This window comes from Thamnophis elegans, chromosome 12 (genome assembly GCF_009769535.1).
Source record: "Thamnophis elegans isolate rThaEle1 chromosome 12, rThaEle1.pri, whole genome shotgun sequence".
Taxonomy (NCBI): Eukaryota; Metazoa; Chordata; class Lepidosauria; order Squamata; family Colubridae; genus Thamnophis; species Thamnophis elegans.
The window spans coordinates 29,888,069-29,909,454 of record NC_045552.1 but is presented as its reverse complement, the minus strand read 5'-3'; the positions used below and the strand labels follow the sequence as shown (position 1 = coordinate 29,909,454).

The 21,386-nt window shown below is 44.1% G+C and overlaps 2 protein-coding genes across 4 annotated transcripts in view; both read left to right on the top strand.

The window, feature by feature from the left end:
* The first annotated feature begins 2,426 nt into the window (after positions 1–2,426).
* Positions 2,427–5,690, top strand: FAM229A (family with sequence similarity 229 member A). Its single transcript, XM_032227279.1, has 3 exons — positions 2,427–2,494; positions 3,578–3,715; positions 5,454–5,690. Exons 2-3 carry the CDS (start codon positions 3,597–3,599, stop codon positions 5,554–5,556), a joined length of 222 nt encoding a protein of 73 aa, XP_032083170.1. The 5' UTR covers positions 2,427–2,494; positions 3,578–3,596; the 3' UTR covers positions 5,557–5,690.
* Positions 5,691–7,224: 1,534 nt separating this feature from the next.
* KPNA6 (karyopherin subunit alpha 6) overlaps positions 7,225–21,386 on the top strand; it is a 28,533-nt gene continuing 14,371 nt past the window's right edge. Inside the window, exons 1-2 of one of the 3 annotated variants that reach the window (XM_032227435.1) lie at positions 7,225–7,306; positions 20,869–21,005. In XM_032227435.1, coding sequence (XP_032083326.1) covers positions 7,303–7,306; positions 20,869–21,005 — 141 coding nt within the window. In that variant the 5' untranslated portion in view covers positions 7,225–7,302. Of the gene's footprint in view, positions 7,307–7,362; positions 7,612–7,666; positions 8,099–20,868; positions 21,006–21,386 lie in introns of those variants that run through there. The other 2 variants (XM_032227437.1, XM_032227436.1) reach the window with 2 other exon arrangements.

Below are 21,386 nucleotides of genomic sequence, written 5' to 3'. Positions count from 1 at the left end.
ATGGTTTACCAATCAGCAACCACAGCGGCTACAGCTGAATTATATTAGCAGAATACAGAAGGACCTTGGAAGTCTTCTAGTCCAACCCCCTACTTAAGCAGGAGAACTTAGACCATTTTGGACAAATGGATGTCCAGTCCCTTCTTAAAATCCCCCAGTGTTGGAGCACCCACAACTTCTGAAGGCAAGACATTCCATTGGTTGATTGTCAGGAAATTTCTCCTAAGTCCTAGATTGGTTCTCTCTTTCATTGGTTTCCATCCTTTGCTCCTTGTCCTGCCTTCTGGTGCTTTGGAAAATAGGTTGACCCCCCTCTTCTTTGTGACATCTTCAATATTGCCTTTCTTGATGAGATCAAATTCTTAGGGCAAACATTTGAAACATCACAACAGAAAGCCTAATAATAACCTAAGACATAACTAATAATTATGTCTAAATTAACAGAACTGTAGAATTCATTTACAGGGACATAAGAGAACCTGTGGTAGCCAGATATAAAAGTGGAACATTTAAGCCCATATTTTCTTCTCAAAATCCAACTCATAGTGCATCACAGCAATTCCAAAGTAGATGTGGTGAGGCACCTCTGCATCCTGATTCTGGTCTTGCTGTCAGGTAACCAGAATGATTACTTTGATAGTCAGGCTACCTAATCTGGGCATGAGAGAAGCTGAATCTGGGCAGCCATGGTGTGGGGATGGCTGCTGCAAGGAAGCCCTTCTACTGTTAGTCTAATGCATCTTTGTCATGTTTAAGCATAAACCCTTTCAAAGCTCAGTTTCATGGTAGGCTCATCACAAAATTGTCTATGCTCATTCTTCAAGTTGGCTGCAGCTGTTTTTCCCCTAACCAGTTTGATCTTCAGACTCCTTGTTTTTAAACAGAAAGATTTCCTTAGTTGCTGGTGGTGTTCTATGGACTTCTTAAAAGTGGCTTTTGAAGTAGCATGACTACTTTTGACCAACCTGGAAGCTGCCATCTTGAACACTGGGAGCATAGATTTCATTCACAGTCAGTAATTGTAGGTAGTTGTAGTTGTAGGTGAATGTTATGACAGTCCAGATCTGGAGAAACTAAAACAGGCATCACATTTCTCCTGAGAAATCTCCACTCCTGAGACAATTTAAGAGCAGACTTTGCTTTCTGTTATTTTTCCCCAGCTGAGGCAAAGTCTCTTTCAAAAAAAAAAGCCCCAGAACAAGTATAGCTGTTGTAATCCAGGATGACTGGCAATCCGTTGCTCTTTATAAGCAAATGCTTGTAGAACACAGCATTATGTAGAAAGTATCAGTCTCCTTAGTAAATTTTGCTCTGGAGGTTCAACATGATTTTTAAATTATTTGTTTACTTAATTTGTAGTGTCCTAGGTGTTCTCTGAACTTGGCTGTGTCTTTCAGACATTTCATTACCCAAACTAGGTAACACCATCAGTGCTAGTAAGGACTGGGCTTTGCTCTGATTTTATATACTAGTGGCTTGCCCTGTCAGTGTTGGTGGGAGTGGTCCTGATGCTTCCTTGAGTGGATTGTTGTTTACTGTCAGCTTTTTAGTCTAAATTGCTGGTTCCTTTATCAGAGTATTGCTTGTTTCTAATGTTAACATTGCTGTTGGCTGTGCTCATCTGGGTATTGATTGCTGATGAAAAGGTATTTAGCTCTATTTGTTTTCTTTTGGGCTTTTTAATTGTCTCCTTTGAATAGTATATAGATGTTGTTTGTCTCTGTGTGCGTGTTAATTGCCAGGCTTCTAGAAATTCCCTAGCGTTTTTGGACTTGGTTTGGTCTAGGATGGTCACAGTTTCCCAGTTGCACCTCCTGTTAAGTCTGTCCATGTGTTGTGAAGTTAAGGAGTTTCAGTCATGTTCTCTGACTGCTGTTGGTGTTCAACCTGCACTCTGCTGAGTCTTATTACATTTCTGTGCCACCCATCTCACTGGCACAGCAACTCTGGGTGACTTACAATATAATAAAAAGTTAAAAGGTGCTTAAAAACAAAAGTAGAAAAAATGAATAAAAAATTTTAAAGTTAAAAACCAAGATGATGGGCAGCATGAGGGAGAGAATCTTCTTTACCTGATGGTCATCCACCCCCAACATAGTAAGCCCATTGTGGCCCCAGGCCAAGCAGTAGAGCCAGGCTTTTGGGCTTTTCGTATTGACCTTATTGTCTTCTTCATGGGAGACCATTGGCTCTCCATTCCTGCCCACCACGTGGATGCCTGGAGAAATCCCAGAAAGAAGCCCCCGTTTGATGTTAGGGGCTCAGGAAAGGAATGGTCTGAAGATGACTGGAGAGAGGCCTGGTATTCCTTAGCCTAGAACTCCAAGCAGTGAGAAGATCAGGTCCCATTGTGATGCAGGCGCCACCCTTCTGTGTCACAATGGAAGTGGAGTCGTGGCCTCCCTCTAGGCTCTCTCCCAGCCTGCCCTTTGCAGTAGGCCCTTCAAGCTGCCAGGTCGACTGTAGGGAGCACTCCTCCGCCTTCCTTCGATTGGTGAGGCTAGGGGAGAGTTGTGGGGAGGGAGAGGCTCTGAGAGAGGAGGAAAACCACTGGGCTCCTTGATGTTGGGATGGGTAATGCCACCCACCTTGACCTTGTTCCCCAACGAGGAAGGCCTTCAGACTTCAACCCCTGAGCCTCTGTTTGAAACCACCACGCTAGGACACTTCTCCCACAGAAGATTTCTGTGCCAGGATCCAGGTGCCACAAAAGTCATATGTTCAAATTTAAATTACAAGTAGAGCCATTGTATGATGAAGAGCTGTCCAGATATGGGGCAGCTGGAGGACAAATCGGCCATGGATTTGGTTATGAAGTAGTTTCTAATAGCCTGTGGTCCCATCAAGGCTGGGTTACATTAATCAGGAATATAGAAGAACTAAGTATTTGGTGACATCACCATGCATAGGATACACTTGTTATATTTTAAAAAAATATTTTTAAATTTTAATTTATAGGCTGGCTGACTCCTAAATGTCATGGGTGGTTTACAATTAAAAGTCAAATATTAAAAGAAAGACAGCTGATCAGAAGAGCAAAATAAAATAAAAACAAGAGCCAAAGAAGCCAAATCAAAATAAAACAAAACAAACCCTGAAGGTGGCTCGATAGGCCCAGGAGAACTAGGTCTCTCCTGGATGATGTAATGGTGGAACCAGACAAAACTCTGGGGGAGACCAGTGGAGAGAAGACGCAGGGATTCTTTGGTTTCATTTCCAACTTGGTCAACTGACTTCCAACTTCTTTTTCCAATTCCATTTATGTGTTAAAATAATTTTGAGACATTGCATGCAAAAAATAAGACTTGAAAATCTAAAATTAACTTCTCAGATCACAGTCATGCAATGGGCTAATGAATGTCTGAGTGTGGGGCCCCCAGAAATTCCTTGGGACCCTCTAGGGGCCTCCTTGTATTGCCAGATTAGCTGGTGTTGGGTTGCTCTTCTTAGTCCTCTGCCTTGTCCTCATGGCCACCCTTTCCAAAGGCAATTCTAGGCCCATTTGGGGGTCTCCAAAGTGGGGTAACGTGTAGCGTTGAACAAAGGAGGTCCTGCTCACCCTTCTCCTCTTCAACAGACAGGTCTGGGGCTCGGACATGAGCTCCCAAGAGACCCCACAAGCTCGGAGATTTCCAATAGAGGCAGGAGATTCTCCCAGCCTGGCAACGGCCCCCGAAACTCAGGAGCCCGTTGCCCCCGAGCGCGCTGCAACAAGGTGAGCACAGAATTGGCAGAGAGAAGCAAAGCTGTGCGTGTTGTTCCTTGGATTTTAAGGAGAAGCATGGCAGTCATTCATTCCCTGTATTTTCTGCTGTGAGCAACCAGCTGGTCTAAGAGTAGGAAAGGGGGTGGTGGTCTCCCTATGGAAAGAAAAGTGGCCCACCGGAATATACGAATGTCCTTTTCAGGAAGTCAGGTAAATGGCAGTTCAGAGTTGGATCTTCCAGCAATCACCGAGCCCCATGTTAACTTAGCTTAGAAAGCCAGCCCAGAGCTGAACACCTGGTACAGGTGGTCCTCAACTTGTAACCATTCATTTAGCGACAATTGAAGTTACAAACAGCACTGAAAAAAGTGACTTACAACAGGTTCGTGTGCTCACAAGCATCGCAGCATCCCCACATTTATCTGATAAAAATTGGGGTGCTCAATACTTGGCATGTATTTATATAATGGTTGCAGCATCCCAGGGTCATGTGATCTCCATTTGCGACCTTCCCAGCCTGCTTGAGAAGCAAAGTCAATGGGAAGAGCTGCATTTATTCAACAGCTATGTTATTCACTTAACAGTTGCAGTGATTTGCTTAACAATTGTGCAAGAAAAGATGGTAAAAGTGGTTGTAGCTCACTTCACAACTGCCTTGCTTAGCCATGGAATTTCTGGTCCCAGTGCCTGTAGATGGGACACGTGGAAGAAAAAAATTGTTACAATTTATGAAAAAAATTGATTATTTGTTAAGAGTTTTAAAATGTATTTTAGAAAGGGCCATTTTCCTAGAAACATGGTCTAAAGCAGGGGTAGTCAACCTTTTTATACCTACCGCCCACTTTTGTATCTCTGGTAGCAGTAAAGTTTTCTAACCACCCACCGATTCCATAATAATGATGATTTATAAAGTAGGGAAGTAACTTTACTTTATAAAATTTATAAAGCAGAGTTACAGCCCACCATGAAAGCTGGAACGCCCAGTAGTGGGCGGTAGGGACCAGGTTGACTACCACTGGTCTAAAGAAACTAAGTTTGTATCCTTAGTTGTATAGTAGTAGCTTATTAGAAAGGATTTAGGGGCTTGTCGGATTGAAGCACGGAAAGCAGAAGATTGGGGCAGAGGCACGAGGTGGAGATGCTCACCGAATGGCTGGCAGGGCTGTGGGGAGGGAAAAAGGAGCATTGGCAGCCATCCCTAACCCCAATGAAGCCAAAGCGACCAATGCCCATGGTGACCTCACGGGACGAGTTCCACCTCTTTACAACAATGTTGTGACATGGTGCTCAAGTAGCCAAGGGGCGGTTTTCATTATAACCACTCTTGCAATGACCTGTGGAGATTTACTTTGTCCTGCTGATGTGGTTGGTTCCAAAGATCTATCGAGCAGAATAGGCACACTGCTAAAATGCTTCCATCAGAAGCTTCCCCCTTCTACTACCTCAATGTCTCTTCCCCATTTTGGGCAGCATGCCTTCTTAGGAAGTATATATGCCCAGGCATCTAGCAGCATGAGTAGAAATTATGTTGATGCTGGAATTGGTCCTTTGCTTTGCAGCACATCAGTTTCCTATTATTTCCTCCCCTGGATTAGGTGGTGGCACTGTGGAGGAATTCAGGCTCTCAGCCAGCACAAAGTTTTTTTAAAGGAGGACATCCTGGAATCAATTTTGCTGTCTTGGGCAGCAGTGCATCTGCACTTTCTAACAGACCCAATGGTTCTCCCTCCCTTTCTTTCCTGGGCAGGCAGCTGCGAAGATGTCCAGGGTGCCACTGCCTGACCTTGCCCAATGTCCCCATTGATGTCTACATTGCCATGGGTGGGAGCCACAGGCCACGAACTACCTGAAGACTCCCCCAGGTCGGCTCAAGTGCTGAGGCCACAGCGGCTGTCCCAGGAAACACACTGACAGCCAGACAACAGTGAAGCAAGCCACACAGAACAGTGACGCACATTTTAATAAAAGGACACCTTAAAATGTTTCTGTGACTGTCCTTCCTGGAAATCTGATTTGTTTCTCTCTGCCCAAACCCCCTCCCCACTGACACCAGAGGGAGCCGAGCTGAGGCTTCAACAGAGGTGGGAAGCTCAAGGCCCAGTCTCAAGGAATCACAAAAGGAAGCATCCATCAGTGTGCGCAGAGATTAGCTAGTAGCCAGTTTCCCCAGTCCACCCATAATGGGGCTGGCCCATCCACTGGATAATGTGAACCAACCAGTCCTAGTAATAGAGTCTGCTTCTTGGTTGTCCTTCCTCTGTCCTCTCAGACAGCAGAACTACATAGCTCCTCTTTCTTCCTGTTCATTTCCAGGTCTGCGAGTGTGGGAATTGAAGTGATCTCCACAGAGGGGATCCAGTTGTTTTCCAAAATGGAATTGGGGGGGTGGGTTCCATTCTGTCTGTCACTTCCCTCTCTTGGCCTCCAGTGGAATTTAGAAGGTGGCTTTGAGTCAAAGAGGCCGGCTTCTGCTCCAGAACTTCTCCTGAAAACTTTAATGCTGCCAGGTGGCATCGTTGTCATCAGTCATGTCCAACCCTCGGCCACTCTATGGGTCAGCAGTCTCCATGCCCCTCTGTCTCACACCGCCTCTTCAGATCCACCACCATCATTCCAGTATCATCCTTTATAGTGCCCAGCCAGCTTGAACGGCCCCTTCTCCTTTTGCCAGTGATCACCCCCAGCAGGACTGAAACACACACACCCCCAGGCAACTTTCATGACATGACCAAAGTATGACAGTCTCTGTTTGATGATCTTGACTTGGTTTTTTTAAAATCACATTGTGTATTTTAATTGTAGGCACATGAACATTTGTCTGAGTAAAAACAACAAACAAAAAAGGCCAGATTTTTAAAAGATATAGTAAATAGCTTGCTTAGCCAATCAATTGCTGTTAAAAATATTCCTGTATTGGCATTCTCTCTCAGAGGCAACGGGGTGGTGGTGTTTCCCCTCTCCTGGGCCTTTGAAAAAATCTTGAGACCCACACCCCTGGCCATCTTGTTGGGGGCTCCCAGAGCACTTTTATATTGTGTACAGTTTTATGCCCAGAATCATCCTGTGAGGCAGATGGGCCGTTTCTAAATTGCATAAAAACACTGAAAAATAAAAATAAAATTCAAATTAAAAATATTTTCTTTTCCTGGAAGAAAGTTAAGAGAAGACTCTCCCTCTTGCTCTTCTCCCCCAGAGATCCTGGATCTGGGGCTTTGGACGCGGGGGAGGGGGCATCCCGAGAGCGTCGCAGGACAGCAGCCGGGGGTGATGGGAGTCCCCGCACAGTTGGGCTGCGGTGCTGCATACGCGCCCAAGAAGCAGCTCCGCCAGCCGATTGGCGGGTCCCCACCACGCTTCGCCTGCAGCTCACGGCCGGCCGCTGGGAGGCGCCCGCAAGCCCCGAGCCGCAGCGGTCCCAGCGAGGCGGCATTGCGAGGGCGGAGCTTCGGCGCGAGGGCTCGCCGTGCGTGCTGTCTCGCTTCGGCCGCCGTCGCTTCTGTTAAACTCCGCCTTGCTTCCCCGCCCTGCCGGCCCGTCTGCTCGGCCCATTGGCCTGTCCGCCATATTGTCGGCGAAGGAGGGACGGAGCGGCGAACATGGGTGAGGCAGCCGGCGGAGTCTCTCTCTCTCTCTCTCTCCCCGTCCCCCTCCCGCGCGCGTCAGGTCGGGTCTCCACCCCAGAGCGCCCCGGCGGCCGCCCAGCGTCCCCCCTTTTCCGGCGGCGGCTCCAGGCGGAGGGGCGTGGCCGGCGAGGCGTCTGGAGGCGCCGACGAGAGCCAGGCCGCCCCTCTTCCCGCCGCACACCGCGGTCCCCGACGAAGCTGGGCGTCCGGGGCAAAAAGCGGCGCTCCGTCTCCCTGAGGCGGGGAGGACGCAGCCTTTAGCGCGGGGCGTCCGGCTATCCGGTGCGGCGCGCGGGCAGTTCAGCGGGGCGCTGCTCGGGGGGGGGGGGAGGGAAGAAGCCGCTTCGCCTCTCCTTTCTCTCCGTCCCTCCCCCGCTTTCCCTCCGCTGAGCTTTCCGGCCAGGGGAACCTTCGCTTCCACCCTCGGAGGCCCCGCGCATGGCGGTCGAGCGCCCGGCTGGGGAAGCTGGGCCCGGGCTCCGAAGCGACCGGGAGCCCAAAAGTGGTCGAGGCCGCCCCTCTCCCCCGCTTTTCTTCCAGGGGCTCCTTGCTTCCCCCATTTGGGAAACCTTCCTTGGGAATCGCGAGGCCTTGGTGGGCGCCGGGCCGGAGACAGCGGGCCTTGCGTTCCCAGGCTGGCCCTCCAGGCGCCGCAAGACTTGGCGTGTGGTTGTGAAGAGGATTTCGGTCTGGAGCAGCTTGGAAAGATAGTGGCCCGAGGGGGGAGGCTCGACTGCCCGGACCCTTCGCTGCCGAATGGCCTTTCCTTGTAAGCCTTTGCGCCTTTGGACTGATGCGTTTATCAGAAGAAACAATAGTGGCCCCTCCGGCCTTCCATAGTTCACTTAAACGTGGGATTGTGGTAATTGTAGTTCCCATCATCTGGTGACCACCCCTAAACTATAGTTACAAGATAAGTTTACTTTATTGTCATTGCACCTCGTACAACGGAACTAAATGCCATCCTCAATATACATTATAACTACAAAAATAAAACACTAACACACATCCTTCACATTCTATACAATTGAAATTGAAAACCCTGATACTTCATTGATACTGCACTATACAGTAGAATTCAATATAGTTACTGCTCTAGAAGCTGTTTTTCAGCCTATTTGTCCTTGTTTTTATCCTGTACTGTCTGCCAGACGGTAAAAGTTCAAAAAAAGGGTGTCCAGGATGAGATGGATCTTTAAGAATCTTTTGAACTTTCTTAAGGCAGCTGGAGCTATAAAGCTCTCCCAAAGAGGGGAGAGGGCAGCCAATGATCCTCTGGGCAATAATATTGACCCCCTGGAGCACTGTCCTATCTGCCACTGTGCAATTGGCAAACCAGACACAAGTGCAGTAAGTTAAAATATTCTCTATGGTGCAACAGTAGAAGGTCACCAGCAGTTTTCCACTCAGTTGCTGTTTCCTGAGAAGTCTCGGGTAGCATTATCTCTGCTGGGCCCTTTTGACCAGGGCTGCAATGTAAGCGCTCCAGGCCAGGTCCTCTTTTATGACAACACCCAAGGGCTGGATGTCTGCTCTATTCCTTCTGTAATCCACTATAAGCTCCTTGTTCTTATTGGTGTTAAGGACCAAGTTATTGTCTCCATACCACGAAAGGAACCGGTCCACCTCATCTTGACAGGCAGACTCATTCTCCCCCTCCCCCATGAGTCCCACCACTGTTGTATCATTTGCAAATTTAGTAATAGCATTACTAGCATGAGTGGGAATGCATGCACATAAAGCGTATAGAGCTGTGAAGGTGAACCTATGGCACATGTGCCACAGGTAGAGCCATGTTTGGTGGCATGCAGCCATTAGCTCAGATGCGCACACTAGCCAGCTGATTTTTCACATTTCCAGAGGGCCAGGGGAGGCTGTTTTTTGCCCTCCCTAGGCTTCAGGAAAGCTTCTGGAGCAGTGGTGGATTCCGGACCCCTTCACAGCCAGTACACTGCACACATGGCCGGGCATCCTAGTTGGGCACACGCTGTGCACACTTGCCCACGCCACCGCCCTGCGACACCCAGCTGCTCGGCGGAGGTTGCACAGGCACTGCACACTGTGTGCGTGTGCGCAATTGCATTATAAACAGCCATGGAATGCCGGCGGGTGGGCCAAACAAGCCACCGTACCGGTACAGTGGCCACTGCTCTCCAGCCACTACCGATACGGCTGTATCCGCAGTAACTGCCTGCAACCCCCCACTGCTCCGGAGGCTGGGGAGGGGCAAAAAATGGCCTCCCCTGCCCTCCCCGGAAGCCGGAAATTGATCGTTTCCAAACTTTTGGTTGGCGCATTGGGGCAGTTTTTGCTTTCCCCAGCCTCTGGAGGCTTTCCTGAAACCTGGGGAGGGCGAAAAACGATCCGCTTCCAGCTTCTGGAGGGCTGGGGGAGGGCGTTTTTGCTTTCTCCAGGCTTCAGTAAAGCCTCCAGAGCCTATGGAGGGGTTGCATACGCATGCACAGCTGGGTGGGGAGCTTGAGTTGGCACACAAATGCGCACAATAGCACATGTGTGTGCAATTTTGGCACACCATAAGAAAAAGGTTCGCCATCACTGGCATAGAGTAAGGGACTTAACACACAACCCTGTACCAGTGTTAGGAATAAGGGCTGAATAGATATTACCTAATCTGACCCTCTGAGAGCAGCCAGACAGGAAATCCATAATCCAAAGGCAGATTGAATAAGAAAGCCCAAGATCCATAAGTTTAGACACTAGTCTATGTGAAAGTATTGTGTTAAATGCAGAGCTAAAATCCACAAAAGGCATCCTCACATAGCCCCCCCATCCCCCACCCCTGTTCCAGATGAGTCAGAGCAGTGTGAAGAGTGATGGCTAGAGCATCCTCTGTAGATCTATTTCTTCTGTATGCAAACTGGTGTTTATGTGGAAGACCAGAAATGATGTGCCAGCAGACCAATTTCTCAAAGCATTTCATGATGATAGGAGCGAGTGCCACTGGTCTGTAATTGTTGAGGTTATTGATAGGGAACTTTTTTGGCAGCGGAACAATGGTGGAAGCCTTCAAACAAGATGGAATAGTGGACTGGGTTAAAGACTGATCGAAGATCGGATAATTGAAAGCTACCTAAAGTGGCTGCACATTTTTTTTTAACTATGTTTTGAATTTAGAGGAAAGAGATTGGTCTGGCGTAAGAAATACCTTCTTCATAACAAAAATGTGCTCTGCATAGTATGCAAATAGGTAGCAGGTACAAGATTTTTTGTATGAGGACATACAAATACCATAAAATGGTGATATATCAGGTGGTTTTATTTATTTATTTATTTATTTATTTATTTATTTATTTATTTATTTATTTTTTCTGTTCCAAAGGTTTTATTTCTTTTAAAAAACACAAATATTTCATCATTCGTCAATCATTAAAACATTGAAGTACAATTTTTTTGTATGCCCCTCCCTCCCTCCACCCCCAACCCCCCTCCTCCTTCCCCCCCTCCGACTTCCCAGAACCCGTACACAGTATGGATTTTTAACTAACACAGTCTAAAATCTATTGAGAAAAAAGAAATAAAGAAATCAATGACATTCTACATTGACCTTAGCTTCTTCTTGCTGAACTAACTTTAAACAATTTAAATCATTTCTGATCTTAAGCATAGGCTAACTGGAATTTCTTGGTCCCGTATTTATTTTGTATATAGTCAATCCATTTTTTCCAGTCTCGTTTATATCTCTCATTTGAGTGATCTTTAAGATATGCCGATATTTTAGCCATCTCGGCTAAGTTTGTAACTTTCAATGTCCATTCTTGAGTTGTAGGCAAATCTTCCTTCTTCCAGTATTGCGCCACCAACAGTCTTGCTGCCGTTATTAGGTGCAGAATCAAGTTAGTCTCTACCACTGTAAAATCAGTACATATACCTAGTAAAAATAACTGAGGAGTAAACTTTATCCTTCTTTTAAAGATATTTTGCATAACCCACCATATTTTTATCCAGAATGCCTTAACCTTTTGGCAGGTCCACCATATATGATAATATGTAGCATCGAGAGAACCACATCTCCAACATTTAGGCTGTACATTCGGATACATAGAAGCCAACTTTTTAGGATCTAAATGCCATCTATAGAACATCTTGTAAAAATTTTCTCTCAGATTTTGAGCTTGTGTATTCACATTTCTTACCCAGATTCTTTCCCATGTCTCCAACATTATTGGTTCTTCAATATTTTGAGCCCATTTTATCATACAATCTTTGACTAATTCTGTTTCCGAATCCATCTGTATTAATACATTATATATCCTCTTTATATGCATTAAGCTTTGATCTCTTATTTGTTTAAACAAATTATCCTCAACTTGGATAAAACCAATTTTTTGATCTATTTTCCACCTAGCTTGTAATTGCCCATACTGGAACCATGTTTGAACTACCTTCTCCTCTTTTAATACCTCTAAGGATTTTAATTGTAATACCCCCCTTTCCGAGGTAAGAAGCTGTCTGTAAGTAATTCTATCCTGTTTTTGTGCTATATTCATATTTTCAATTGCGTGTCTAGGAATTGCCCACATGGGTATCTTGTCATTTAATATATATTGGTATTTTTTCCAGACCCGCAGTAAAGCATTTCTTAAGATATGACTTTTAAAATTCTTATCCAATTTTTTGTTGAATAACAGGTAAGCATGCCAACCAAATACCAGATCGTGTCCCTCAATATTCAATATTCTATCATTGGTTAAATGAGTCCAATCACTAATTACAGATAATGCCACTGCATCATAATATAGTTTTAAATTAGGTAGTTTCAATCCTCCTCTCTCACATACATCTTGCATTATTTTCATCTTTACCCTCGGCTTCTTTCCTGCCCATACAAATTTGTTGATACCCTTCTGCCATTCTAAAAGATTCGCATCTTTAGGTGCGTTTATTTTCTTGCCAGTGCCCCTGTGGGGGAGTTTACTTGGGGAGGATGCAGCTTTTGCATACAAGGCTCAGTCACTGAACCTGCTTGGGAGTGTTGCAGAAATGCTGAACCTTGTGACTTGGGAGTCTACAGGTTGTGTCAGAGAGGGGAAATGAAAGGGCATGTTGCTTTTTTATGCCTCAAAATCAGAATCTCACCAATTTAATTTATTATTATTGATTTATTTGTGGTGTATTGATTACCACATTAAGTTAGCAGGTTTCCTGAAAGGAGGTCTTAAGAGTGCAGAGATGACTCGATAATAACCATTTACCAGTCTGTGAAATATATAACAATCACTGTTGGTTTCTCTATGTCTGTAAGTCAGTTTAAGGTACATTTACACAGATGGGCAGTGATGCTACAGGGGAAGTTCTTAGGCGTGGCACATCTATAAGCTGTTCTCAGTAATTTTAGGAGACAAATGGGCTACCTCTGCATGCCAATATTCATCTTGGGAAGGGCTTCCACCTGAGACTTTACAAAAATCATTCACCTGACAAAGTAGGTATTACAAGTTTAGAGAAAAGGGGTCTGATTTGTGTAAGGAATTATGGTAAATGTGCACAAGGTGGTAAATCCCTCAGTAATTTATTTGGGTAGTTCAAGCGAGTATTATCCTTCACAGCATTCTCAGAATCAGGCGATCCGAATAGGTAGGTCCCCTCTTGAGCCCCCTCCCCCAATGCATAATTTATAAAGTTCTTGACCTAGAGTAACAGGGCAGTAGAAATTGAGGATATGAAACACAACCAGGGGGCAAGTAAATTCTATGATTATCTCTGAACTTAAAATAGGGCAGAATTCACAGAATTCTCTTTCTTAGCAATGGAAGATTTTAATTGTGGTTCTAAGTGGAGAACTACCTGTAAAAGGTAGTTGATGGCCTCTGCGTGCTGAGATGGCTGGCTCCATGGAGAGAACCCTTTTAGGCAGAACATCTGGGACTCCTTTTATTCAGCTGGATTAATTTTTTATGTTTCTTTTCTTTCTTTATTGCCATTTTATATGTCCTGGAGAAAGTGGAAAAGAAAGTTAATTTAAAAAAGATTATTAAAAAGTGTTATGTAGTTTTCCCAGTTTCCTAATAAATATCCCTTAATAGCAAGGAACTAATGGGCATTGCATCCAGAGTTGGTACCATTCTTTATGTCCTAAAACTGAAGGTTTTAAAACCAGTTTCTTACCAGTAAACTTACAAAATACTTAGTAAGTTAAGAATCTACTTAAATTTATCAGTTATAATTAATAAAATTTACATGAAAGAAGAATACTTGAAATATTCTCTTCTTGTTTTCTTGAAATCTTTCTATTCAGGAATATCTTTTGAATTGTGCAATTACAGAAATATCAAGCTTGGAATTTATTTTGTGATTTTGAGAAAATCCTAATCCATTTAATGCAAACTTCCCCAACTCTATATTCTCCAGTTGTATTGAAAGTTCAGCTCATATTTTTCAGACTGATGGACTGAGAATTTAGGTCTGCCAGTTCTGGATGGTACAGGGTTATTTGAATTTTATATTAAGGATATTTGGGGGGCAATTGCAAAGGCAAGACTATACGGTTATGTACAGGTAGTCCTCGACTTACAACAGTTCATTTAATGACCATTCAAAGTAACATCACTGAAAGAACTGTTTTCCACAGTTACAACCTTTGCAGCATCTCAAGGATCATGTGATCAAAATTCAGATGCTTGGCAACTGCTTCATACTTAAGACCGTTCCAGGGTCATGTGATCACTTTTTGCAACCTTTTGACAAGCAAAGTCAGCGGGGAACCAGATTCACTTAACAGCCAGATTACTAACTTATCAACTGCAGTGTTTCACTTAACAACAGTGGCAAGAAATGTTGTGAAGTGGGCAAAATTCACATAACGAATTCTCAACAACATAAATTTTGTGCTCAGTTGTGGTTGCCAGTCAAGGACTACCTGTACCTGGACATGTACAAACCATTTAAAGGGGATGCTATAATGTGAGGGTTGAGCTGGTCACGATTAGTTGAAAAACCATTCTGTGGTTGAGGCTTCTTCTCTATCCAATTGAGATGTTTTGATTTGAATAAGTTTCATGGAAGTGGCTTCCTATAGGTATCACCCTAAACCACTACTGTTAGCACACATGTTAACACGCTGTCAGGCCTGGAAGCCATCTTGGGTATTCGATCTTCAGGACTGCCGCATTTAGTGCTGTGGGAAATTGGGAGGGGGGATTGTATGGAGCTGGGGAGAGAAATAGTCATAATAACATTCTCTGAGAGTCAAGGACATTCCGTCCCGCACCTGGAGGGGTGTGACTGAGAGGCATCTCCAGTTGGGACAGTGCCCTGATTGGGTCATGTGATGGACATGTGGGTACCGGGTAGGTGCTTGGACTTTCTTTTGGGTGGGGAAAACCTGGAAACTTTCAGATTCAGGTTTTTCCAGTTGTGCCAATATGACATCTCTAATAAAATGGAACTTTTGAGGAACTTGAAGCCTCCAGATTCTTCCGTTGGGGGTGTTAACTTGGAGCTCTGACACACACAGTGCTTGATCAGTTCTGCTGAACTGTTTCTGGGGGGCATCCTTGGTATTCTCTGAGCTTGGATGTTTTCTTGCAGACGTTTCATTACCCAAACTAGATACCAGCACCAATGATGATACCTAGTTTGGGTAACGAAATGTCTGCAAGAAAAAAGCCAAGCTCAGAGAACATCAAGGATCTCCCATTTCAATCCTGACCTACAAATACTCCCCTTTATTTATTGAACTATTTCTACAAATAAGAGTTGAAAAATAAGAATACCCAGAACATGATTTGGTTAATGCTTCAATTTTCTGTACCTTACTCATAAGCACCAGGGTGCCTTCTGCCTGGGCATCTTTCTTCATCTGATTTTATTTTTAAAAAATCCTTTCATAAAAAAATAAACAGGAAACCACTGATCCTGTACAAAGTCTATATTTCCCCAGAATACATTAGGGGTTGTGTGGCATTTTCCAGATGCCGGAATATGTTATTTCCAGATAGAAAATAAAATGAAGAATGCTGGTGAAAAAAATGGGCTGTTCTCCGTGATGGTCTTGGGCGAGGGGGCAGAAGAGACTGCTCTTCTGGATGGCCATTGGGAGGTGGCTCAGTGCCCACTGGAACTGAATGACCTTTGTTTTGTAATTTATTGTCGTGGCAGGAGTTTTTTCTCTTATTTTGATTTGCTAATATAGTGTTATTATTGTTATACTTTCTTGTAGGATGTAATGAGCCATGTTGGCTGGGAAATTGTAGGAATTGAGTTTTTATTTTTCACATGCCAAACGTTCTTCAGCATAGTGACTAATGTAATAGATCTGTGAAATACTGTGGACATAATGTACTTAGACTTCAGCAAGGTATTTAACAAAGTAGATCACAGCCTACTTCTTGGTAAGCTAAAAAAAAGTGGGATAGACAGCATCTCCATAAGATGGATTTGGCTGACAAACCGTAGTAGTCCTTAATGGTACTACATCTATATGGAAGGAAATAAACAGTGAGGTACCACAAGGCTCCATCTTAGGGCCAGTACTCTTCAATATCTTCATAAACGACTTGGATGAATAGAAGAGGAACTTAACAAATTTGAAGATACTAAGCTGGCAGGAATAGCTATTACGCTAGAAGATAGGCTCAAGATCCAAAACTATCTTGACAGACTTGAACACTGGGCCCTATCTAACAAAATGAAATTCAACGTAGAGAGGACCAAGGGAGACATGATAGCAGTCTTCCAATACTTGAGGAGCTGCCAAAGAGAGGAGGGGGTTAAGCTATTTTCCAAGGCACCTGAAGGCCAAACAATAATGGTTGGAAACTGAACAAGGAAAGATTCAACTTAGAAATAAGGAGAAATTTTCTGACAGTGAGAACACTCAACCAATGGAACAGAAGTTGCCTTCAGAAGTTGTGGGAGCTTCATCACTGGAGTCTTTCAAGAAGAGATTGGACTGCCATTTGTCAGAAATGGTGTAGGGTCTCCTGCTTGGGTGGGGGGTTGGACTAAATGACCTACAAGGTCCCTTCCAACTCTGTTAATCTAATCTAAATGTATATACAGTTTGGCATATAACGTGTTGGTTAAGTACAAAACAATATATGATGTGTCTGAATTGAATGGGGAAATGGGGGCAGCTGCTGTTTTTTAATTCCTGCATAAGCCTGATCTCTTATCAGTTTTGCACATTCCTATTTTGCCTTCACCATCTTTGAGTTGCTTAAAAAAGTCTATGGAACAAGCTTGAGGAGTGGAAGGCTTGTTCCAAGGAGCATAAATTGACAAGTGCTTGCACTGCTCTTTATTAACTCCTACTTGAATGTTCCTGGACATCTTATGAGCAATTCTAGAAGGAAGTAATCAACTTTTAACTTGGTCATGGTTACATGATGGTTATCTTGCATGCTGCCTCTTTTTTTGATTACATCCTTGGACATTCTGTTTTTGTTTTTGCTATTTACGAGGCCATGAATATGAAAACCATAGTCTGCTCTAATTTCTCCTGAGGTTTTTATAGTCCAAATCATGTTTTTTTTCTTTTTCCCTTCTTCCCAGCCCAGTTTTATTCTGGCCCTTGGATATGTAGTGACTTTATGTTTGTGACAGTCTTTTCTAGTTTTGTAGCAATTAAAGAATTTTCTTGTTCGGTAGAAAAGCAGAGGTAAACCAGGGTTTAAGGTACAGGTGATATCATAGCGTACAGGTGATGTTAGACTAATGGAGCATCTGCTTTGCCAGAAGCAAGCATTGGCGCTTTGCTTCTATGCCATTGAAATGTGGCATATGATTGGATTTGTTTGTTTAGCAAAAACATAGCTTTTCACTTGCTGCAGCTTTTTCTTCTCGACTCGGAGAGATTGACTAATGGCATGTATTTATTTGTTGCATTTGTCTGCTGCCTCATCTAGTTTTTCTCAGCAGCTTACATCACAAAGTAGCAATGCTGTGCTTTTTCAGATCAGGAACAGAGAGCTGGTAAATATTGGTTCCGCCTAGAGAGACCTTTCAGTAAAATGTGGGAAGGTATGAGAAGTTTGCTCCCAAGTTCCCAAACTTGGAAGCAGTGTACAAGCTCTGGGAAGGATAGCTTGTGAGATTGGGTAGGTCCGAAGACTGAAAATGAAAATAATTTGCACACACAGGCTTAAAACATTCAGTGGAGCTGGTGTGTGTGTGTGTGTGTGTGTGTGTGTGTGTGTGTAGGTATGTGTGTAGCTGATATATAAAGATGAACACAAACATTATTGTGAGATGGGTGGTATATATATTTAATCAGTATGGTTGCCAGGTTAAATACAATTTTAAAGGGATTAGATTGAGCAGAGAATGGTGTTCCTAATTCCCAAAACACCCTCTTCAGTAGCTCAATTTCAGTATGTTGAGTATAACATTCACCTACAGTGAATATTAATGACAGCATGTGATCTCATCAAACTGTGTCAGTTCTGCTGCTTGGACCTCCATGTTTTATGGTGCAATTTGGGATTAAATCCTGTGATGCTTGATCAATGCACTTGATAATAGTTTCACTGTCTGGTTTTTGCTGCCTTGACTCAGCAATTCAACTGCTTTGGGACATGCGAATTTCTACAATTACTCAGCAGAGATTTATTGTTAAATAGGAAGCGGAATGAGATGTTCAGAGCAAAGAGAAAAAAAATATGTGACTAAACTTTATTCTCTAGCTTGCCAAATTTAGCTGTGGTTGCTGGCATATTAAATGTATTTAGATAGTCCTGGAAAGCAGCTAAAGCTCTAAGCAGCCTCTGGGTCCCTGTTGACCTCTGAACTAGAAATTCAGCCATACATTGTTCCAAGCTATGGTTATTTCAGATTCTTGCTGAGGCATAAACCATGGTTTACAGTGGCTGAGTTCACACATTTTATTAGATTATGTTGTTATGGTTTGATGATTGTGAAGATTTGAAACTGAGACTTAATAAAAAGAAAAGGATAAATATCTGGGTTTCATTGCTAAAGGTGTTTGATCCTTTGATTTATTGAATGATTGAGCTTTGCCAATTCATTTTTATGGCAATTTACCAGGATTAGTTTTGCAGTTATCCCAAGTAAAGCCACATAACTATCTGATTATTTATTGCTAGTTCATTTTGTTGTGTTCTGTAGTCTGGCTTTGCAATGAAGTCACAAATCACTATTTGTGACATACCTTGTTGCCATGGAAAAGCAGTGCCATTGTTGTGTATCTTTGTTATGACATCATTAATCAGGACAGATCATGAGAGATCGAAAAAAACTCCAGATTAAAGGCTGGCTGAAAGTTATTGAGAGTCTAGCATCAGATAAACAGGTGTTGACTCTCTGTGCATTATGGATGCTTTTTTTGGTCAGTTTTCAGTTTAATTTTGAAGTCTTTCAGTTTTTCCTGACAGTTTTTTAAATATGGTGTCCCCTGAAATTTGATAACTGTTTACCAATACACATTTTGGGGCACCTTTTGGATATTCCCAGTGGGAACCAAGCTTCTAAAATAGGAAATCGGTGGTCTCCAAATATTGCTACCTCTCAGTGGGGTCTCCAGGAGAATTTGGAAGGCCCATCGATGCTCCTTTGAAAAGCAAATTGTGCTTTTGAGTGATAATAGTGAATTATGATGATTTGCAAATCACCGAGTTGCTTGTCGGTGTAGTAATTTGTGACTGATATCCTATAAGAACAGCCTTAGTTAAATCTTACATCAAGCCAATGCTCAACTAAGTCTAGCATTTTGTATTGTAACCATTGTCTCTGTAGTGCCTGTAGGCAGGAGATAGATATGATGCTCTCTTGCCATTGTCCAGTGGGTATCAATATTTGTATTTGGTATTTATAAGGAGTCCTCTGCAACCGCTTGTCAATCAGACCCTTGCCCTCTTGGCTGGTAAAAGCCTCCAGGGCGGTGAGCAGCAGGTGGGTTCATGCTGTGCAAGCGGAACCATTCCTGGGATCTTTTAAGGAGGTTTGATCTCTCCTTGAAAACCATCATTCAACCCCACCTGCCTGAACAACTTTGGGCCAGTACCATCTTTTCTTTTTTGGGTCTCTTTCAGTCAGGATTCAGGGCTGGCTGTGGGATGGAGCCTTGATAGCACTCCTGGATGATGCCTGGTGGGAGCGGGGTGAGGGCAGAGTCACCATTCTCGCCCTCTTTGATGCCTCCGTGGCTTCAGTATCATTGACCATGGTTTTCTAGATACGGAATGCAAGAGAGGGCGGCTGAGAGGCACAGACTTTCTCTGACTCGCCTCCTTCCTCCGAGGCTGGTCCCAATCAGGATTGATAAGGAGTGAAAGATCCAGCCCAGGCCTGACTGCTTCCTGGCAGGGTCCCTCAGGGCTCAGAACTATCTAACATCTACCATTTGATATGCTGGTAAATGTACCCAGCTCTAGGTCTCCGTCCTGGGTGAAGTGAGTGATGCAGTGGGCACCCTTTTGCGGTACTGGAAGGCTGTGGGGGCTTGGATGGGGATGACAGACTTAGACTGAATCCTGGCAAGACTGAGTGGCTTTGGGTGCCTGGAGCCTCGGGATCCAAGTGTCACCCTTAGTTCAGGATGGGTTCTCCCCCCTCCCTATCAGACCCAGTTTGCAACCTAGGGGTTCTCCTGGACTCGCTGTCAGGCATGGCCCGGAGGACTTTTGCACAGCTGCGACCTTTCCTGCATTAGGACTCCCTGCGCTCAGTTACTCAAGCCTTGGTCATCTCTTCTCTGGACTGCTTCAGTGGGCTCTATGCGGGACAACCCTCGAAGTCCGTTGGGGAGCTACAGCCAGTGCAAAGGGTGGCAGTGAGCACAGCCTTTGGGGCCCCTAGGATGGCCATGTCCCATCTCTGCTCCATGAACCCCACTGGCTCCCGGTCTGCTTCCAAGGGCAGTTCAGGCTGTGGCTTCTGACCTTTCAAGGCCTCAAGGGCAGAATCAGTCCAGGCAGCCTGATGAACCACCTCAGCCCCTCAAATATTGGAAGACTGCTATTCTGTCACCCCTAGACCTCTTTCCACTAGGCTAGACAGACCTATGCTCAGTTCCTGCAACCATGATTTACATGTTTTAGCTTCCAGGCCCTTCAGCGTCTTAAGTGCTCTTTGCACTCTCAACATCTTTTTTTATATTGCGGCGACCAAAACTGGATGCAGTATTCCAAGTGTGGCCTTTCCAAGCGGTACTAACCCTTGATGTGATCTTGATTCTATCCCTCTGTTGATGCAGCCTAGGATTACTTCGGCTTTTTTGATGGTTGCCGCACACAGCTGACTCATTTTTAAGTGACTGTCCACTAAGACTCCAAGATCCCTCTCGCAGTTGCTGCTATTGAGCCACGTTTTACCTAATCACATTTGTACAGATTAATTAAAAAGGCCCTGTAAAACTGAAAAATGTTGAAGGGTTTTAAAGTAAAGGCCAAGGATTTTTTCAGATCAATTCAGTGGAGTGACTAATTGCAGAATCTGAACAGGCCTCCAGATGATGGCATCCTTTGGTATCCTCCTGCCCCAGGGCATGATGCAAGCAAGTAGCCTATTTTCTATTGATAATGCAAAAAAGATGGCATCTTTTTTTTTTCTTCTGGCCTGCAGAAACCATGGCGAGCCCAGCAAAAGAGAACAATTACAGAATGAAAAGTTACAAAAACAAAGCTTTGAACCCAGAGGAGATGCGCCGGAGGAGAGAAGAGGAGGGGATCCAGCTACGCAAACAGAAACGGGAGCAGCAGGTAAGGAATCCACTCAATCAAAAGTGGAGTGAATTAGAAGTATTGTTTAATTTTGGGTTTATCTGATACTTGGGAGTCAGTACTTTGAAGAATAGCAAAACAGATAATAACAGAGGAACAGCATTGGAAGGGGCCATTGAGGTCTTCTAGTCCTGCTCAAGCAGGTGTCCCTATATACCATTTGATTTCTGGTGCTGTGTTGTAACAGAAAATGGGAGAAGGCAATCAGAGAATCGTGCTAATAATAGAATTACGCTAAGATTATTTATGGTTTTTGGTGTTATAAAATGAGGTTAAGAAAGCAATAAAAATGCAAACAAATTAAGTCCAGTGAAATTATTTAAATATTCTTTAAATTACAAGCAGCTGTAACAGCAATAC

Excerpts from the sequence above, each read along its gene's own strand:
- FAM229A (XM_032227279.1), top strand. The coding sequence starts at position 3,597 with ATGAGCTCCCAAGAGACCCCACAAGCTCGGAGATTTCCAATAGAGGCA. Across the intron at positions 3,716-5,453 it reads CCCGAGCGCGCTGCAACAAG|GCAGCTGCGAAGATGTCCAG; the intron begins GTGAGCACAGAA and ends TTTCCTGGGCAG.